Source organism: Oxyura jamaicensis, chromosome 1 (assembly GCF_011077185.1).
Source record: "Oxyura jamaicensis isolate SHBP4307 breed ruddy duck chromosome 1, BPBGC_Ojam_1.0, whole genome shotgun sequence".
NCBI classification, from domain to species: Eukaryota; Metazoa; Chordata; class Aves; order Anseriformes; family Anatidae; genus Oxyura; species Oxyura jamaicensis.
Window position 1 is genome coordinate 202,840,689 of NC_048893.1, and position 19,158 is coordinate 202,859,846.

Below are 19,158 nucleotides of genomic sequence, written 5' to 3' on the forward strand. Positions count from 1 at the left end.
GATGGGGCATGGGTTTGGGGTCAAGAAGGGATTTCCCTTCCTGGTTTAGCCATGCACAGAGGCTTTGGTTGGTTCCTCCCCTCCGGCAACAACAGCTCCAGCCGAGGCGAGCGTGGCACCACCCAAAAGGAGCCCAGGATACCGGGGGTCTCATTTCTGTTACTGATCCTCCATTTCCTTCAGGTCTTTCTCTGGCAAATTTGGGACATTTTGGGGATATTTGGGACATTTCCCCTGCTTGGCAGCAGCAGAGAGAGGGACCCACCTTGGCCAGGGCCTCGGGGCGCTCCCAGCCCCTCTGAGCCCCATCCCGACACGTGGGAGGTCTCTGGGCATCCTCTGGGGGATGAAAGAAGTTGGGTTCCCCGCAGTCCTTGTATGGGAATCTCAATGGAAACAGACGTATGAGGAGCTCGCCAAAAGGAAATATTCAGCCAGAAATGTCAAAACAGATTTTAATAACCGTATACAAACCGTCCGGCATCCTAGAGCAGGAGTAAAGAGGGAAATGATGATTAGGAGGGACAGTTTTACTATTTAAAACTTCCTGAATCATTTCTACCAAAAAAAGAACAATTGACTCTTACTCATTTCACTCAAAAATAGACTTGGGAGCCTGCAGGATGGAGCTGTATTGTCCTGTGCGGAGGCAGACAAGATGCATGCCGCGTAGAGGAGGGACGCCGTGTAGAGGAGGCACCCCATACCTCCCAGGTTTTCCTTCTCAGCAGCATCCCACCACAGCTGGGATGTCCTGCTGGCTCCACGCTGCTTAGGGTGGAGGTCATGGGCACCTGGACTGGAAAAAGGGAGAAGTTTTTCACCTGCTCCAGTGAAATTTAAAGGGGAGACCCATCTGGTGTCTTTTCCAGGACCAGGTGGATTTTAATGCTGAAAATTTCCCAAAGCTCATCTGAGGCCTCTGCTTTTGTGCTTGCCTTGGAGCGAGGCCATAGCATGAGTCACAAGATGCTTACTGTTTGTTTGATATACCGGTTCTTGCTCTATTGAATCTCTGAAAGGGAAGTTAATTCGTAATCCCAATCAATGAACTGCCAGAGGAGGAGGAGAAGGCAGAAGAGGAGAAACCAGTCAGTTCGGTGCTAACACCGCCACACCAACAAGACGTTTCATATTGCCTGATGGTGTGAGCACGTCTTCCTCTTGCCATGCAGCAGTCCTATGTGACAGTCCTAGGACCTACATGACAGGCCTAGGGCCTATGTGACAGTCCTAGGACCTATGTGGACATCGCTGAGTTCCTCAAGCCCTGCGTGGTGCCTACAGAGACTTGCCAAGGATGCAAGGCAAGAACTCAACCCACTGGAGACATCTGCTTGGAAGATGCCCGAAGAAATCAGCCAGTTTGCACGCACCAGGGCAGTTGTCCATGCAGAGCAAGCCGGTGACATCCCTGATAAAAGAGGAGCTGGAAGAGCAAATGGAGGAGCTCATCTGGAAGCTGGCAGGGTGGGACCAAGCCCTTGGGTTGTCCTGGTTGTTCGCAGACAAAAGGACATTGTGCACATGCAAACACTACGGAGGCAGGTGCTGTCTCTGGAGGCTGTGATCTACCTGCCAGGGTTTGCTCAACCTGGCTGATTGTTGTTTTGACTCGCCGACCGTATGGTACCCCCAGATACCAGGGACTGGGGCATTTGGAGACTCAGGAAGGCACAGATCAGCCTCATGGGATGCAGATCGCCTAGGGGCTGAGCAGAGAGGCACCTTCAGGAGCCCCAAGGTGAGAGGAGACCGCAAGGTGCATCATGCCCAAAGGTCTTGGTTAGCCAAGAGGCGTTTGCACCTGCTCTTAACCCAGCGGGGAAAACTAAGTCTGCGATAAAACACGTAAGTCAAGGTGCTGGGCGGGAAGAAATTTAATGAATGTCACGCTTAATTGTAGCCCCCTGGTATCTGCTTGTGCCATTGGCCTCTAAAAGACAAGGTTGACCACTTAGAGCCATGCGTCTCAGGGATGGAGTCCAGCACAAAACATTTTGGAGAAGACCCCACTGCTCATGTGATGTTTCAGCCACCCTACTGAGATGGACCAGCTTGGATCAAACACATCCAAGCCCACCAGCTTCTCTGTTCTCAACTGGTCTTGGAGCCAGCATCACACTTACCTCTCCTCCGACAGCGATGCAAAAAAAAAAGGTCTGGAGCACGGCGCAGTCACGTCCCCGTGCTGGAGTTTCGCCTCCAGCCTTACTGGAAACACAGCCAGCTTCTCGTACGCTGTCCCCATAAATTTTCTGTTTTTATTTTAAACCTGTTTGTTATTGCTCAGCTTCCCTTCGAATGCTTGTTTCTGAACATCCAAGAATAGAGACTGGTGTCAGATAATAACAGGAAGGAAGCGGGAATGCCCAGGGTTACTGGATGTGTTGAATTAAACCTATTTCACGCGTTTTTTTCTGTTTATGCCGAAGGTGCTTCCCCTAGCCCCACAGTTTATCTTCTGGAAAGGGGTGTGGGAGGAAGAAGAGTGATGTAAAATGAGAGATTTGGAGTCATTTCTAGCTTGGGCACAGTGGGACCTGAGGCAAGGGGCTCCAGAGCTGATCAGCAGCTCTGGAGCCTGCCGGGGCTTCCCAGCAATTCCAAACTGGATCAATAATGACCACGTACAGCTCGGTGCATTTCATCTGTCACACTGCCAGTAAGAAGGCTGCGGTCCTCCTGCCACATCCTGGCTGCTGTAGACCCAGCTGGGAGGCAGTGACCTACGTGAGACCCGCGATAGCACCGCAAACGGGGCGAGCTGAGCCATCTGTATCCAAATTCACTGCCTCAGAGCTCCTGGTCCCAGATAACCACTGCCGGTGTCACCCGGCTGCTCGATCCCTGCTTGAAAGCAGCGTGGCTTCCTGCTATTGTGTGTCCAGCCCACGGAGCCGTAGCAGCCGCGGAGTCATCGCTGTGATTTACCAGCACCAGCTGCCCTGCTTTCTTCCATTCCCCCCTTGGAAAGAAAACGACCGTCTGTTGATCTTGTATCTGGCTGTTTTAGCCCTAAAGTTTACGTTAGAGCAGCTTCCAGCCCGCTGAGATCAGTTAGACGTGCACGGAAAGGCAGGAGCCCAGCCTCCAGCAGCTTGCAGCCTGCAGGAAGAGTTTCAAGTGCTTCACGGCTGTCTGTCCACGGGCCTGGCTGTGGGTCTAAGATGTCTGGGAGTGCCCACGTGGCAAATAAATGCGATGCCATGAGGTGCCATGCAAGGAAATTAAATGCAAGAAAATTAAATGCAAAGGAAATGCAATGCAAGGAAATGCAATGCAAGGAAATGCAATGACTTAAAAATGCAATGCAATGCAATGCAATGCAATGAAAATGCAATGCAATGAAATAAAAATGCAATGCAATGAAATTAGATTAATAAAGTAAATAAATAAAACTATCTGTGGGAAGAAGGATGAAAAATTACAGGCATCAGGGAGACCGGTGCCCTGCAGAAAGCGCAGCGTGCGGCGTCGTGAGCCAGGCCACCCACTGCTGCCCGCGCTGCCTGCCGACACACGCAGGGAACAAGCTGATCTCGTCTGCCGGCAAATTCCCCTCCTCCTCCCCCACCTCCCCTCTCCGCCAATGCAGAGAATTTCGCTGCCTTCTTGTTTGTGCAACACATCCCGAACGGGAAGGACCTGCTTCGGCATTTTTGGCTTGGGCAGGTCCGGGGCTGGCTGGGGGTAGCTGGGTCCAGGCGCTGCAGGTGGGGCTGCGACCTCCTTTTGGGGGCCCTGGTGCATTTTCTAGGTGTTTGCTGGAAAATGGGCACTCGTCCCTGTGTGCAGCTGGGGAAACTGAGGCATGGATTGTTCCCATCCCGTGTGGACACCAGGATCCACCGGGCAAGGCGATGTTGGCTCTTCCACCTGCAGCTTGACCTTGCATCCAGCCATAACCCTGGTGGGGAGCAGCACAGCGATATTTCTGGCTCTGAGTGGGTGCCAAAGTATTTTTTGCAAGTGTTTTGAGCCTGACCACAACCCATCTCAGAGCCACACAGCCCAGACCAAGTAGCACGGGAGTGGTGAGGAGCAGGATTCACCTCCTCCAAGCCTACCACAGGCTGCAGCCCACCTCCCTCCGATCGTGGCCATCTGCTGTGGGACAACCCCCAGGAACAAGGACTGAACCAAGGGTCTTTTTCACCACTGTTCCTCTAATTTTGGAGTTTCCTTCCTAAATCTGGGGTGGCAGCATGGGCACAGGCTCATCAGGCCAGGCTGGATGGGGTTCAGGACATCCCTGGTCCATCCTCCCCCTGCCAGCAGTGATGGGTGCATCGGGGCTTTAGCCAGGATGCTCTTAAATCCTCCAGAGAGCTCCACATTGGCCGAACACATCTCCCCGAGCCTGGACATCTCCCCCCATACCCCCCAACACCACCTTCCTCCCCACAGCACCCAAGCCCAGGTGGGACCCAAGCCCAGCATCACAAACCCCCACGAAGAGAGGAAAGGAGCAGCAGCGGTGCCTGGGCTGCCCAACCCCGGCAGCTGACGGCTGGGACCCCCCAGGACTGTATTTCCCTTGTTATACTTTCACCTCCGTGTTTGTACAAAATGTCTGGGCAGCGGCAGCGCTCCGAGGTTTGTTTGGAAGATGCTGCCAAGGCTGATGCTGCTCCGAGCGCTGCTGAGCAGGAAACGTGTGCCTCCAAAAATCGAGTTCATCCTGGAAAGTGGTTTGATCCCTGCCCATCAGCCAGCACAGAATAACCCGTGAATGAGTGAGTTGGCATCAGGATTATCTCCATAATCTTCCTATTAAATGCTAAAATTGTGTTCAGTTTAATTGCCTGAGTGTGCGCACCGAGCCTGCCCACCTGCCGCTGACGGAAGGGAAAAGCTTGTTCCTAAAACCTGCCTCATTTCTGTCACTCTGCCTTCTCCCAGAAAATCACAATTGCTTTCCTAGAAGAAAGAGAGTCAGCTTCTGGAATTAAAAATCCCCCCCTTGGGACTGGGCTTCCCGTTTCGCCCCGTGTGACGGGGCATGGTGTGCTTTTCCATAAAGCAGAACAGAAAGGGAGAAGCGCGCGCGCGTGGACTGCTCCGCGCTGGGCGCCCCTTTGGTGGTGCTGGACACGAAGCAGATGTTTTCCTCGTTTCCGTTCCTAAAATAAAAGAAATGTCCAGTTTGGTCCCCTCTGCAATGGGCTCTTCCCCTGCCTGCCTCTCCCTGCTCTGCCGGGGTGTCCCTTAGGGAGATGAAGCCCTCAGAGGGGCTCCGCAGCAGCACCAAGTCACCCCCATGGGATGTTTTGGGTTCAGGTACCCCACGCCTGGCTGGTATCCAGGTGCCCCAAGGGTCCCCAGCTGGTGCTGCCCCAAAGAGGCACCCGGAGCTGCCAAGGCAGCAGGAGCATGGCGTTGAGCTTGGGGTTAGGAAGCCGGGTGGTCCTGTCTGCAGGATGGAGGAGGGCTGCCCTTGCCAAGCTCCCTGGCAAAGAAAAATCTCCTTGCTCAAACGCAGAGCATTAAATTTGCAGTGTGGGAATTAAAAGTGCTTTGCCTGGTGTGTTTTAAGGCTTGTTCTTTTGCATATTGCTGTGGAATTTGAGCATCATCGTTGCAATGAAGTGCTCGGGGCAGAGCCGTAGGGCTCCTGGGGAGCCAGGGGAGCATCCTGCTGCCCCGTTGTCACCCTCGGATGCTGCATCAGAGCCAGGAGGAAACTTGAGTGATGCCTTTTGGCTAACACCTACCAGGCTAATTCCTAGGAAAGCAGCCCAGCTCATCTGGCTGTCCCCACACCCTGACCAAGCCTGTCCCTAAGACCCAAGCACTGGGACCCCCAGGAGGGTGACAACCTGTGCAGCACGTTGGGGCACGGTGAGACGCTTTGGTTACGGGCTTGGGCCACAATCACGGGGCCCACCATGGTGGCCTGTACCCGAAATGCCTGTCTACAACCTAAACCCAGCAAATTTTGCCCTGCAGATGTTCCCAGAGGTGTTTGGGGTGCCCAAATCCTGGTGGCACGGTGGCACCCAAGGGCTGGTGTCTCCAAAACCTGCTGCCCGGAGAGAGCTCTGCAGCTGGAGACCTGCCTCTGGCCAGCCAGCCAAAGCAAACAAGTGATCGAGGAAACAGCAACAAGCAGAGGGGAAGTTATTTTAAGTCTTTCCCGGATGGGAAACGGTGGAGGTATCCGCGGGTCTCGTGTGCTTTGCCTTCCTAATCTTTCCCCACGGACGCAGCCTGGAAAGCCAAGAAGCCTGGAAGGCGGCGAGCCAAAAGCGCCACACGACCCCAGCTCTGTCCTCAGAGGGACAAAGAACGATTATCTGTGACAATAAAGTGGCAAAAGCCACCTTCTAGATGAGGTGTCCGGCACCCAGGCTGCCTCCCAAGCAGCCAGCACCTTCCCTCTGCTGAACTCCTGGGTGAAACGGGAGCCGGAGACACAAAAGGCACCCGTGCCCTGCTCCTTTAGGGCTGTGGAGCGAGGAAAAGCGAAACGGAAGTGACCCCGAGTCTCCAAGACACCTCCGGGAGTGCTCGGGAAAGGAAAGGAAGCCTGCTAAGATGAAGTCGCTCATCATCATCGTTGCGCCGGGCGAGGAGAGGCTCAGCTCCTCCTTCCTGCCCCGCTGACGTCCACGGGGCTTTAGGAAGGCAGGTTGGGGAGGAAAGCGGGCTGGAACGCGCTTCTTGAGAAACGCTGAGGCATAGGAACAGCTGGTTCTTGTACGTCAGGAGCCAAATCAATGCTTTTTTGTCCAAATTCCCAGGAAAGGCGAGGTTACCAGGCTCCCACGGAGCTCTGGAGGAGTGGGTGCATCGGGCTCGAGGCTGCTGCGGGGGTCCCAGCACCCCCCGATGGGGAGATGGGCCTGGATCCCCCAAAATGTGGGCCAGGGACCCCTCAAGGGATGGGACCTTCTCCACTCAAAGCCTTCCCTGGCCCAAAAAAAAAATGGCATTCGGGCCTCACACTGCCCAAATGCAGGCATCCCCTGCTGGGATTTGGGGTGTCCGTATGGCCGCAAATCTCTGCTCTGCGCAGGCCCGGGGAAGAATTTGCTGGAAGATGGTTAAAAAAAAAGAATAAAAAGAGATCAAACGTCGCCTCGTCATTAGCAAGCTCGGCCAGGCTGGCCACCTGGCAGGCTGGCGCTGTCAGGAAAAGGGCACCGAGGGACCGGCCTCATTTCCATTGCAAATAGCTCGGCGTAATGAGATTTTTCGCGCCAGCCGCCTCCGGTTGGGCGAGCTGGAGGCAGGATGGGGGCACCTGGTCCTCGTCCCCAGCACGGCCAGGCTGGGGACACCCTGGTACCCCCATGGGGACGTCCCCTGCCCGTGGTGGCTGTCCCAGGGGGGTGCAAGCCCCCGGTGCCTGGTCCCTCCCTGGGCGAGGAAAGCATAGAGGGCACCGGTAATGGGATTACTGGGAGCATCCAGCTGGAGGGGCAGACACCAGGCGGCCCCAAAAGTCTCGTGAGGCCGAATCCAGCCGCCGTGCCAGGCCGTTCTGCCAGGGGTTAATTCAATTGGTGACAGGCAGAGAGGAACACGTTCGTTTTCCCCCATTAATTCCCCCAGAGAGCTTCCTCTCCCTTGTGCCTGCGTTGTAAAAAGCTGTCAAAATGACGGCACTCGGATGCCTGGCTCAGAAATGCTCATTTCCCTTAATCCAGCCCCAAAACACCGGTGCTCGTGGAGGCAAAGGGGAGGGGAGCCCAGGGATGAGGCTCGGAGGCCGTCAGCCTTTGCCTTGCCCGGGATCCAGAGGTGTTTGCAAGAAGCCAGGTCCCATCCAGAGGCGTCTGCCCGTCTGTAATCAGCAGTGACGTCTCCAGGAGGAGGAAATTTCTTTTGATTACCCAAAGCGCGGCCAAAAGCCCCGCGTAACTTGTCGACCGACCTCCGAATCAGCCAGGAACCCTCCAGTTTTGTAAGCCAAAAAATAATAATAATAACCGTGTCTGCTGGAGTGCAGCCTCACGGCTCACCCAACTGAGCGGCTGAAATTGGGCTGAAAAACCCCTATTTCCTTCTCCCACCCCTGCTCAACCCCAGAATTGTTTGGGGTTCGGGGCCGCTGTTTATCCCAGGTGCTGCAGGGATGGGGTGGATGGTGCGGGAGGTGGCTGGGGCTGGCGGGCGGCCAGGAGCGGCCGCTTCTCGGTGTTTTTCAGACTCCTCGCCCTATTTACGGCGTGTCCCCACGGCCGGGCTCACCTTGGGGACCTCCAAGGACAACCACGGAGCGAGGACATCAGCTCTTCTCCCCCAGCCCCGCAGCCGGAGGCAGGATAGGTGCTGCCGCCCATCGCAGGAGCGAGCTGTGTCCGTTCTCAGCCCCGTCTCCCCCACCAGAGGGGAAACCATTGGGCTTCTTCTTCAGAATGCCGCCGGGCGTGTTTGCGCAAGGCGTGTTTTCGGCTCCGCTCCCCAGACAGACACTTTTTCACCCGGTTTCCGGCTCCCCGCGGCAGATGGGAATTTCGGCAGGGCACCGAGCCATCCCCGCCAGCGCGGGCAGCCCCGGGACCTGTGTGGGGGGGATGGCTCCAGCCTGGCTGTGGCTGCAAATATTCACGGCTTCTCCTGCCAGAGCTCATCTCCCTGCAGCGCTGCAGCGCCAGGATCGATGAAAGCTCGCGCTGTCCGTGCTCATCCAGGCGCCAGCAGGACCCGGGCACTTTGCTCTGTCTCCCCGTCCCCAATCCTACAGCCAGGCCCCCTGCCCCAAACCCTAGAGCTCATAGTGGGGGTGCATTGTGCTGGGGGATGCTGGCTGGCACCTCTCTCCCACCCACCCCCTTGAAACCCCATAAAAAGAAGGGAAGGGGATAATTTGGGGGGTAAAACTGGGCTGAGCGCAGGATCCCATGGACCTCACCGCCCTGTGGGGTACCAGCATCCTCGGGCTCTTTATGCATCGGTTCTTTCCTACCCGCCGCGTGCCCCCCCGGGCTCCTTTCCTTATTGCCCTTTAATAGCCCTGCTCAGGAAGCACGGTGCCTTTACGGCCTGGTTAATGAGTGGTGAAGGTGCTGCCACCTCCTCTGCTCCTCTCCCCCCTGCAACCCCAGCCCCTTTCACCAGCACCGTGGGGAGAACTCGTCCCCGATGCCCGGCTGCTCGCCACGGGCTCGCCACGCTGCCGGGGAGATCCAGATGTTGGATGGGGTCATCCAGCTGTTGGCCGGGGCAGGAAACCCCCAGCCTGTAAATCCCATTTGGGGTGGGATTTAGGAGCACCCCAACACCCCGTTCGACCCAGATATTTGCACGGGCACAATGGGGAACCTCCAGCTGTGCTTCCCATCCAGCTGTGCTTCCCATCCAGCTGTTCTTCCCATCCAGCTGTTTTTCCCACCCAGCTGTGCCTCCCCAACCAACTGAGCTGCCACATCCAGATGTGCCCCCGTCCAGCTGTGTCCCCATCCAGCCGTGCACCCCATCCAGATGTGCACCCCCATCCAGGTGTTTCCCATCCTGTTTTCCTTCCCCATCCAGATGTCCCCCCACCTGTCTATAGCCTCACCCAGCTGTTCCCTCATCCAGCTGTGCACCCCCATCCAGCTGTTCTCCCATCCAGCTGTGCCCCCACCCCACTGTCCTTCCCCATCCAGCTGTTCCCCCACCCGGCTATGGCCTCATCCAGCTGCTCCCCATCCACCCGTGTCCCCCTCCAGCCGTTCTTCCATCCAGCTGTGACCCCGATCCAGCTGTTCCCCATCCAGCTGTTCCCCCACCCAGCTGTTCCCCATTCATCTACTCCCCCATCCAGCTCTGCACCCTCATCCAGCTCTTCCCCATCCAGCTGTTCTCCATCCAGCTGCGAGCCCCATCCAGCTGTTCCCCCATCCAGCTGCGCACCCCCATCCAGCTGTGCACCCCCCCCCCCAGCCGTCCCCCTTTCGCCCTGCCCCGTCCCCCCGCAGGTGCCGGATGGTGCGGAGCGGGGCGGAGCGGGGCGGAGCGGGGCGGAGCGGGGCCCGGCGGGCAGCAGCGGGGCCGCCCCGGGTTCCCAGCACCGCCGCCACCGCCGCCTCCACCCCGGAGCATCCCGGCCGCCGGTAAGTAACCAGCAGAACCGAACCGGGCCGAGCCGGGCAGGATGGGGCCCGGCCGGGGCACGCGGGACCGGGTAGGGTCGGCTTGAACCGGGACAAATCCAGCCCAAGCCGGGCGAGAGCAAACCCGAGCGGGGCAGAGGGAGCCGGGTAGGATCGGGGTGAAGTGGCCAGGGTGGGAGCAGGACCGGGGGAAGGATTTGGCCCTGGTCCCCCCCTGATTTTGGGGCACGCAGCCAGCTGCACTGGGGCTGTGCACCGGGGGTGCAGGGTGCTGGGCACCCCAAGGGTGTCTGAGGGCCCTCAGGAGGGGGCTCAGGGCTCTTTTTGGGATGTGGGAGGGGGTCACGGCTGGCTTTTGCCCCCCAGCCCCATGTCCATAACACTGCCAGCCCCAGCACCCGTCACCCGTGGGGAGTGGGCTGGGGTCTTGGGGTCTCCCCTGCTCCCCCCTACAGCCCACGTCAGGGTCTTGGGGTCTCCCTGGCTCCCCCCTGCAGCTCAGGTTGGGGTCTTGGGGTCTCCCCTGCTCCCCCCTACAGCCCAGGTCGGGGGGCTGGGCGTGTTTTCCCTAAAACAGGCGCCCCTCTCGTCCCATCCCCGTCTCAGGGATCCGGCTGAGCAGGGACGTGTCCGCCCCGCCGGCGGCTGCCAAGTCCCCAGGTGGATATGGCAGAGGATTTCAGGGATTTCGGGGAGGTCGAGCAGCTGGTGCTGCAGAACAGGGCTGAAAAACCCTCTGCGATCCCAAAATCAGGGGTGAAGCCCAGCAGGACGGGCTCCCCCCGATGCTCCCCAAACCCTCTGCTCCCACGGCACGGGCAATCGGGGATGTGCTTGGGGTCCCCGGGGATGCACGCGGAGCATCCTAAAATCTGCCCTAAAACCACCCTGAGGGGGTGCCGGGAGCCTTGATGTGTGCGTGTACGTAGAGCTGGACCTCTGTATGGACAGAAGGGTACAGAAGCTTAAATCGAGCTGTAAATACAAGGGGGGCTGGGGTGAGTCCCGTATTTATGGATTTAGACACCCACTTATGTGTTGAGGGGGAGCATCTGGGTGTGAATACCCGTTTGTGGGTAAATACCCACGGGTTTGTACAAACCCTACACCCATCCGTGGGCAGCGAGCTGCCCCGTCCCTGTCCCAACACCTCCCCTTCATGCTCCTTGCCCCCTAATCCCGCTCTGTGGGGGCTGCAGGAGGAAGGACCCGAAAAAAAAACCAACCCACTGGAGGCGTGGGGTTGTTTTCCTGAGCAGGAAGGCTGGCTGGCCGCGCAGCCCCGAGCTATGTGTTTTCCCCTTCTCACATCACCTCGCCAACCTGCTTTGCCTAATCCCTTCCCCGGAGCCTCAGATTTGTTGTGTTTCACGCCAATGGGTTTGCAAATGCGTCTTGCGCACGGGGAGGGCTGGCTTGCCCAGAGCATCTCTGCGAAAGGGGCTTCTCCCTCCCCACGCAGGGGAAAGGGGTGCGGGGAGCAAGGGGTGATCCTGGCCTCTCCGAGCCCTGTGTGATCCCTTCGCGTCCGTAATTCTGTCCTGCCACCCCTGGGATGCTCTCCGGAGCTGCCCCAAGCAGGGTTTGTAACAACACTGGGCTGTCTCGAGGAAACACCACCAGCGAGGGGTGCCAGAGGCAATTCTGCCCCAAATTCTCCCGATTTCCACTTATATTGCAAAAGGTCTGGCGTGCGTGGAAATTACCCCGGCAGGTTTCGAGCCCAGAGCTGGCTCTGGGTTTATTTTGCAGCTGGGGCACCGAAGCATGGGCAGGAGGGAAGAGGGAAGTGCCTGAGGACACTGGGGCGAGCACCCAGCTGTGCCCCCAAAACCCGCACTGCCCTCGTTGATATCCTAACACCTCCGGGAATCAATAACTGGAGATTTCCCCATCGCCCAGGTCTGGCCATCCAGGGCTATAAATCTGCTGAGCCGCCGCTTTCGCTTCCACCGCGGCGCAGAGCCAGAAGCCTCCCCAATGTGGCCTCCCCCCATTTTTTCCTCGTCTGCCCGCAGGGCTCCCCACTTCCCCTTCCTGCCCTCCCCACGTGCTGCTCCCCTCTGCTCCCCCCTAAGTGACAGATCCCACCCTGCGGAGCCCCCACCCGGCACGGGGTGGCCCCTTCCCCACCGCCGCCGCTGGGTTTTGCCCCCGTGCCCATCACCGTGGTGTCGGGGCAGCCCGTTTTGGGGTTGCTTTTGGCTGCCCGTGGTGCTTTTGGTGCTGCTCGCTCTGGGATGGGAGCGCTCTGCCACTGGCCGTGCACGTAGCCGTGGCCACGTCCCTCAGCATCCTCTCGCAAACGCTCCTGGGAGAGGCGGTTTTGGGGCAAAATCTGCTAAAGAGGGCGAAACGCTGAGCAAAGCCCGCCTCTTGGAGCAGGGTGCCAGTTCTAACTCGAGTGGTTTTGGGGGGCAGAAGGGACTCTTTGAACGATCGTGCCTCCCATTTCATGAAAAACCCAACAAAACGTTCGTGTCCTACCCTCTTTGTTCTTGGGAACGCTTCCCGGAGAGATCGGGGAGAGGAGGGATGGATCCGGGAACGGCCACGGGGCCACCCGTCGTGCCGGGAAGGACAAACCCCGACCCTTGTCACATCGTCCCTCGCCACGAGCCCGGAGCATGGGCCAGCACCGTGCCACAAGGGTTTCATCTGCATCCGTGGCCTCTCTTGAAAAAGCAGCGAGCTGCTTGGAAAAGAGCAAGGGGGAACGTCCAATTCCTCTGTAAGACGGGGACAGATTTAGGTCTGAAAAGAAGGAACACGCTCAGCGTGCACGTGCCGGGCACGGCAACTTCTCCCTGCTTTGAGAGGGAGAAGAACTGATGTAATCGCTGCATTATTTTGGGGAAGGATGCGCGTATTTAGTAGCGTCATTATTATTTATTTCAGCGGCGAAGCCTGGATTTGGGAAGCAGCCGCAGCGTTCGAGGAGGGATCTGCTCCGCTCACGGTCGAGGCAGGTTTAGAAATATAAAAGATGGGGTCTGGGGAGGGAGGAGGAGAGGGCGAGGGCAGCGGGGATGCGGGAACGGAGCCGAAAATTGGCCGGCGAATTCCTGGTGTTATCAGCCACCGATGGAAGAGGGTGGAGGAGATGGAAGAGAGCGAGCGTCTGCTGCGGTTTTGGTCAAAAACTGGAAGCTGGGAGGTGGCGGGGTGTGAATGGGGGGTTCTGGGCAGCTGGGGGGGAGGCTTCTCTGGTGCCTAATCGGAAGGTTGTGCTCGCAGTTGTGCTCTGAGATTTGCACCGCCTGGGAGGGGTATTTTGGGGGCAAAATTTGGTAAAGAGGGCAAGGTGCCCTGCAAATCACACCTCCCGGGGCAGGCAGGGTGCTGGCACTGAGCACGTCCCGCTGAGCACCCGGGGGTGGCCACAGGTGGCCCTGGTGGCAGCTGGAGCTGCCCCATCCCAGCCTCAGCCCTTTCCCATTATTCTTTTTGAACTCCCAGCCCTATATCCCAGCCCCAAAACCCACACAGGTGTCCTAGGGCACCCGGGGGTGCTCGTGGCACGGTGGCACCGTTGTCACGTCCCCAGCCGGGCTGTGCACAGGGGTCTGTCAGGGGGGTGCACACGTGTGCGTGGGCAGCGTGCATCCATGTAGGCGTGGGTGGGTGAGCACATGTCGTCCCCCCCGTGTGTGCTGGGGGTGCACACGCGTGTTTTGGGGTCCGTGTGTCTGCGTGGGCACGTGTGCGTGCTGCGGGTGCCATGCGGTGCCGTGCGTGCCCACCCCGCTGTGCCGTGCCGTGCCGTGCCCACCCTGCTGTCCCACACCGTGCCCACCCTGCCACCCAGGTTTCTGTTCCCCATCCAGCACCGGGGTGCTGTGTCGGGGCAGGAAGGGGAAGCTTTGCACAACACCCGGGGTTGCAGACGCACCCAGGACCTGAACCGGGCGGCGGGTCCCAGCACACCGGGCACCCCAGAGGGTAAGCCACGCTGTGGGTGTCCCCCCCCCCCCAGCACCTCGCAGACCACCTTGTCCCTTATTTCTCTTGCCCCCCTTTTCCCAGCAGTGATCCCACGGGCTGTGGGATGGCCGAGGCTCCAGCGGCGGGTGCTGCTCCACCTGGGGTCCTGGGGGAGGGCAGGGGGTGCCGTGACCCCACGCTGCAGCAGGGAGGCTCAGGGTGCAGGGGACAGGGGACAGAGCAGGGCGCAGCCCCGGGGGGGCTGTTGGGGTGGGCAGTGCTGGGACCAGACAGTGTGTACCAGGGGGGCACAGTGGGGTACGGGGGTGCACAGCAGCAGGGGAGCTGATGCTCCAGCCTGGTGCCCCCCCAAAAGCAAGGGAGCCCGACCACCCTCCCCCTGCCTCAGTTTCCCTCTGGTTCCCACAGAACCAGAGGAGGGCCCCCCCAGCCTAGGGGGAGGGGGTCACGAAGAGGGGAAGTGGGTGCCGAGGTCGCAGACAGGTCTGCAGGACAAGAGTGACACGGGGAGGAACTGAGAGAGGCAGGAGAAGAGGCTTTGCACGCCGCTGCCACGGGTGCTTCAACCACCTCGGGCGTGCTCAGCACCCATGGGTGCCAGGCAAGGGCCTTGGCGAAGCGACATGGGTGGGGTGGCGGTGGCAGCGGGGGGGATGGGGCCGCTGTGGTTTTGCAGTGATTGCTGCCTTTTGTTGGGTTTTATTTCCTCCTCCTTTCACTGCCCGCTTGCAACCCGCTCTCCCGGCAGAGCGGGCTCCGGTGTCACCCTCTGGCTCGGGGACACAGCTTCCCAGCCCCATAACGGAGCGGGTGGCCTCTTCCCCAGCAGCCCAGAGGCCACGTGGATGGGCTGGCATCACCCCCAGGACCCAAAACCTCCAGAACCAGGGAGCTGCTGCTCTCCGTTCCCGGATAAAAGCACCCGTGAAACATCTGCGCGTCCCTCGGCACTGGTGGCGGCTCCCAAAGCGGGTGGCTCGCGGTAGGGTTTTGGCACCCCCTGCAGAGGACCAGGGGCAAGAGCTGAGCTTGCTGCATGGCTGAAGGCTCTGCTGCAATTTCCTCTTCAGCAGCTCTGCCCATCTGGCATAAGAGCAGCTTGGTCTTGTGCAAAGCACCAGCACCACGGGGCGTGGGTGGTGGCCGCCACGCTGTCCCCAAGGGGCCACCACCTTGTACAGTCCTGCTCTTTCCACCCAACAGACCCCAAAATCCATGATGAGGAAGGTTGAGGCTATGGGGTTGCATGCACTGGTCTGGGTTCATCCTGGATGTGTCACCCCATGGCCAAGCCACCAAGTGCCCCCTTTGTCATTTGCAGGTGCTGCCCAGGGGCCACGCCGGTGAAGAGGGGACCATGACCATGGCCAACGTCACAGTGGGGAGGAACTCGTGCACCTTCCACGAGGAGTTCAAGCAGGTGCTGCTGCCCCTGGTCTACTCGGTGGTCTTCCTGCTGGGGCTGCCGCTCAACGCTGTGGTAATCGGGCAGATCTGGCTGGCCCGCAAGGCGCTGACCCGCACCATGATCTACATGCTCAACCTGGCCACGGCCGACCTGCTCTACGTCTGCTCCCTCCCTCTCCTCATCTACAACTACACCCAGAAGGACTACTGGCCCTTCGGGGACTTCACCTGCAAATTCGTCCGCTTCCAGTTCTACACCAACCTGCACGGCAGCATCCTCTTCCTCACCTGCATCAGCGTCCAGCGCTACCTGGGCATCTGCCACCCCTTGGCCTCGTGGCACAAGAAGAAGGGCAAGAAGCTGACGTGGCTGGTGTGCGCCGCCGTGTGGTCCGTCGTGGTCGCCCAGTGCCTGCCCACCTTCTTCTTCGCCTCCACCGGCACGCAGAGGAACCGCACCGTCTGCTACGACCTGAGCCCCCCGGACCTCTCCGCCGCCTACTTCCCCTACGGCATCACGCTCACCGTCACCGGCTTCCTGCTGCCCTTCGTGGCCATCCTGGCGTGCTACTGCAGCATGGCCCGCATCCTGTGCCAGAGGGACGAGCTGATCGGCCTGGCGGTGCACAAGAAGAAGGACAAGGCCGTGCGCATGATCGTCATCGTGGTCATCGTCTTCTCCATCAGCTTCTTCCCCTTCCACCTCACCAAGACCATCTACCTGATCGTCCGCTCCTCGCCCAGCCTGCCCTGCCCGGCCCTGGAGGCGTTCGCCATCGCCTACAAGTGCACGCGCCCCTTCGCCAGCATGAACAGCGTCCTCGACCCCATCCTCTTCTACTTCACCCAGCGCAAGTTCCGCGAGAGCACCCGCTACCTCCTCGACAAGATGAGCTCCAAGTGGCGGCACGACCACTGCGTCACCTACGGCTCCTAGGTAGACGAGGCCACCTCAGTGTCACCGGGGACGGGCACGGAGCGCTTTTGGCTCAAAGTTGCGTGGCGCGGAGATGGGGACGTGCCTGGGGACATCTCCTGAGCTTCCAGCGCTTGCTTCCAGCCCATCTCCAGCCCACGGCGGTTGCAACGCGGTGTCCCCGCTCTCCGAGGGCTGCCCTCCACCGGTTGCTCGACGCCGTCCTGTTTTTTAGCTGCTTTGTGCCACCTCTTGGTGGAGGCTGAAGCACCGAAGCAATAAAAACCACTGGGGGGACCACGGAGGAGGCGGTGGGAGAGTGGGGAGAAGGGATGGGGCTGCCCGGGTGGGCTGCTCAGGGGGGGGATTTCTGCCCCCAAAAGATGTTTTGAGCTTCCCCTCATCTGGGGAGGATTTTTTTGGCTTGTACTCACCTGGGGAACGTGGCTCTGTGCCCTCTCCTTGGGGTAGCTTTCGGGTCCTGAACACCAGTAGCCCCCACAAAACATCCCCGGCACCTCCGTGGACCCAGGAGAGGAAGAGATGGGTGTCACGGACATTTTGGGGTAATGCTGGCCTATCCCACAATGGGGCCAGACCAGTAAAAGACATGGGTCCACTGGTGCCACTTCGAAAGGGTGAGAGGACCATCCGTGGCCAGACGGGAAGCTGGTGAGGGACGGTGAGGGGGACGAGGACACCGATGCCGTATTTCCCACCCGGACACGATGCCAGGAACTGGGAGACCCCCGCCACTGCCACCGAGCACCCGGGTGACACCAGACTTGAAAGCTGAGCCTGCTGAATGAACCAAAGCATCACGTTTTATAGGGTTGCACCTTACCCACACGAGGAGCCCAGCCGACCCAGGGCCACCGGAGAGGCTGGGCACCGTGGCTGTACCTCTAACTGCTTTGCCAGTCCTCTATAACATAGGACGTATAGACTGAACCTGCCCCATGCATATGTCCACAAGGATCTGCACATGCTATGCACCGTATATACGCACGCATCCGAGCGGGGGAACGTTGTGCACGGAGCCACCCCACCCCAAATACACTTTGCAAACCCGTACTCGCAGGTGTCTCGGTGCGATAATCGCGTCTAAGTCGATTTAAGCAATTTGCTTCAAATCTCGGGGATTAGCAGCCCTCCAGCCCCGCTGCTTGCACAAAACCACCGGGCTGAGCACCCTGATTAATCCCAGCTCGCCCACCGCAAACCCGCGGCCGCATCCGGACACACCTGAATTCAGGGAGGGCTGAAGGGCAGAGCCAGCCCCAAATAACCCCACCAGCACCTAGGGGGGACGGTCCCTTGCTTTACCTTGGGGAGAACCCTATGTGGGGTTGGGTTGGGGTGCAGGAAGGCAGTGGAGGAGGCAGGGTTGGTCGTGGGGTTCCCCTTGGCCGTAGCTCTCGGCACTGGGATCTCTTCCGACGCGTTTTTGGGGTCTCCCATCCCCGCAACTTTGCGTGCTGTGGGAAAAAAAGAAACGGTGGTTGGAGGGAAAAACCCGGGGGGACGGTGGTGTCCCCAAGTTTTCCCGGACAAAGGAAAGGCGCCGGGGGGGGGGGAGGTGACGCCGGGCTCGGGCTCAGCCACGCCGCCCGGACCCAGGAGAGGGCGCAAAATCTTCAGGTTTGGAGAGGGCGCAAAAACTTGGCGTTTTGGGAAATGTCTGCGGGGAGGCGGCGGGGCTGGGGGGCACGGGGAGCGCTGCCCGGCCCTGCCGGGGGGACACCCAGCCACGTGTGACCCCAAAAAGCTCTGCAAAAAGCCCCAAGGATGTCCAACGAAGGCAGAAAGGAACATATTTTTCTTTTCCCATGAGTGTAGGCGACCCCAAGCCACTTTCAATGGGGTGTGCAAGCAGAGAGCCACCGCCGTTGGGTGCCTCAGAGGGGTTTGGGGACACCCTGGGGACACCCCAGGCTGACGTAGGGGCACCCAAGACCCAAGGGGGGTCCCACAGAGGTCCAGGAGTTGGAATCACCAACTTTGGGGTGTTTTCAAGGCACATAGAGCTCAGTTTTTCCACTTTTGGTCTGCCTGGCCTTGGGGGTCTGCTCCCTCCTGCCAAGCCCCACCAGTGGGTCCCTTGGTGCCAGCAGGCCCTGAAACCACGGTGATGGGCACACCTCAGGGATGGAGCTGTTCCCTAAATCCCATCCCAAATGCCAGTGACAGCGTGGGGACGTCATCAGCAGGCCCAGGAGCCACCCAGCCCTGGGGGCAGCGGTGCAGGAAGGTGGTGGGAGGGAAGGGAGGGCCGGGGAAGGAATCCACGGCGTTGCCGGAGGCGCTTTTTATTCTTGAAAAAATGCATTTACGGGGGTTTTGTGCCCCGGGACAGAGATAGAAGTGTCCTTTACGTGGTGCAGCCCTGCAAAGCAGGGTCACCCCATTCATTTTCACTTCCCCGGTGATCAATCTGCTGTCTTGTTTTGGAGGAACGGGCTTATTGCCTGCAAGTGGCAAGCACTGATGACCCAAAAAGTAAGGAGAAAAACTTCCAGCAGGACACTGAGCTGCTGGGGTGCCTGGGGAGGTGGGAATGGGGTGCGCGGCCTTGGATGAATCACAGAGTGTGGCTGGAGAGACCCAGGTGGAAAAAAGGGAAGGGGGCTCTCCCCTCCAGCTCAGAGTGACCCGGAGTCACATCCTTATCCTGTTTCCCCACAAAAATAAATAAATAAATAAAATAAATCAAATAAACACCAGAAGCTGGGGGGGATGGAGATGGGGGATGAGGGGAGCCTGGTGCTCGGCCTGAGCAGCTCTGTGCCACTTTTCCCTTCCCTTCCCTTCCCTTCCCTTCCCTTCCCTTCCCCCCCCTCCCCC

The 19,158-nt window shown here is 59.3% G+C and overlaps 1 protein-coding gene across 6 annotated transcripts; it reads left to right on the forward strand.

Moving 5' to 3' along the window:
- Positions 1 to 9,951: 9,951 nt before the first annotated feature.
- Positions 9,952 to 17,451, forward strand: P2RY6 (pyrimidinergic receptor P2Y6). Of its 6 annotated transcripts, none has more exons than XM_035344004.1 (2): positions 9,952 to 10,046; positions 15,324 to 17,451. In XM_035344004.1, the coding sequence occupies exon 2, from the start codon at positions 15,349 to 15,351 to the stop codon at positions 16,333 to 16,335; it is 987 nt and encodes a 328-aa protein (XP_035199895.1). In that variant the 5' UTR covers positions 9,952 to 10,046; positions 15,324 to 15,348; the 3' UTR covers positions 16,336 to 17,451. The 6 variants fall into 6 exon arrangements, with proteins under 6 accessions (XP_035199895.1, XP_035199920.1, XP_035199904.1 ...); XM_035344029.1 differs by lacking the exon at positions 9,952 to 10,046 and adding an exon at positions 10,129 to 10,193 and having other exon boundaries at positions 15,313 to 17,451; XM_035344013.1 differs by lacking the exon at positions 9,952 to 10,046 and adding an exon at positions 12,963 to 13,031 and having other exon boundaries at positions 15,322 to 17,451.
- The last annotated feature ends 1,707 nt before the right edge of the window (positions 17,452 to 19,158 follow it).

Excerpts from the sequence above, each read along its gene's own strand:
- P2RY6 (XM_035343994.1), top strand. The coding sequence starts at position 13,768 with ATGCGGTGCCGTGCGTGCCCACCCCGCTGTGCCGTGCCGTGCCGTGCC. Across the intron at positions 13,969-15,321 it reads AACCGGGCGGCGGGTCCCAG|AGGGGCCACGCCGGTGAAGA; the intron begins CACACCGGGCAC and ends CAGGTGCTGCCC.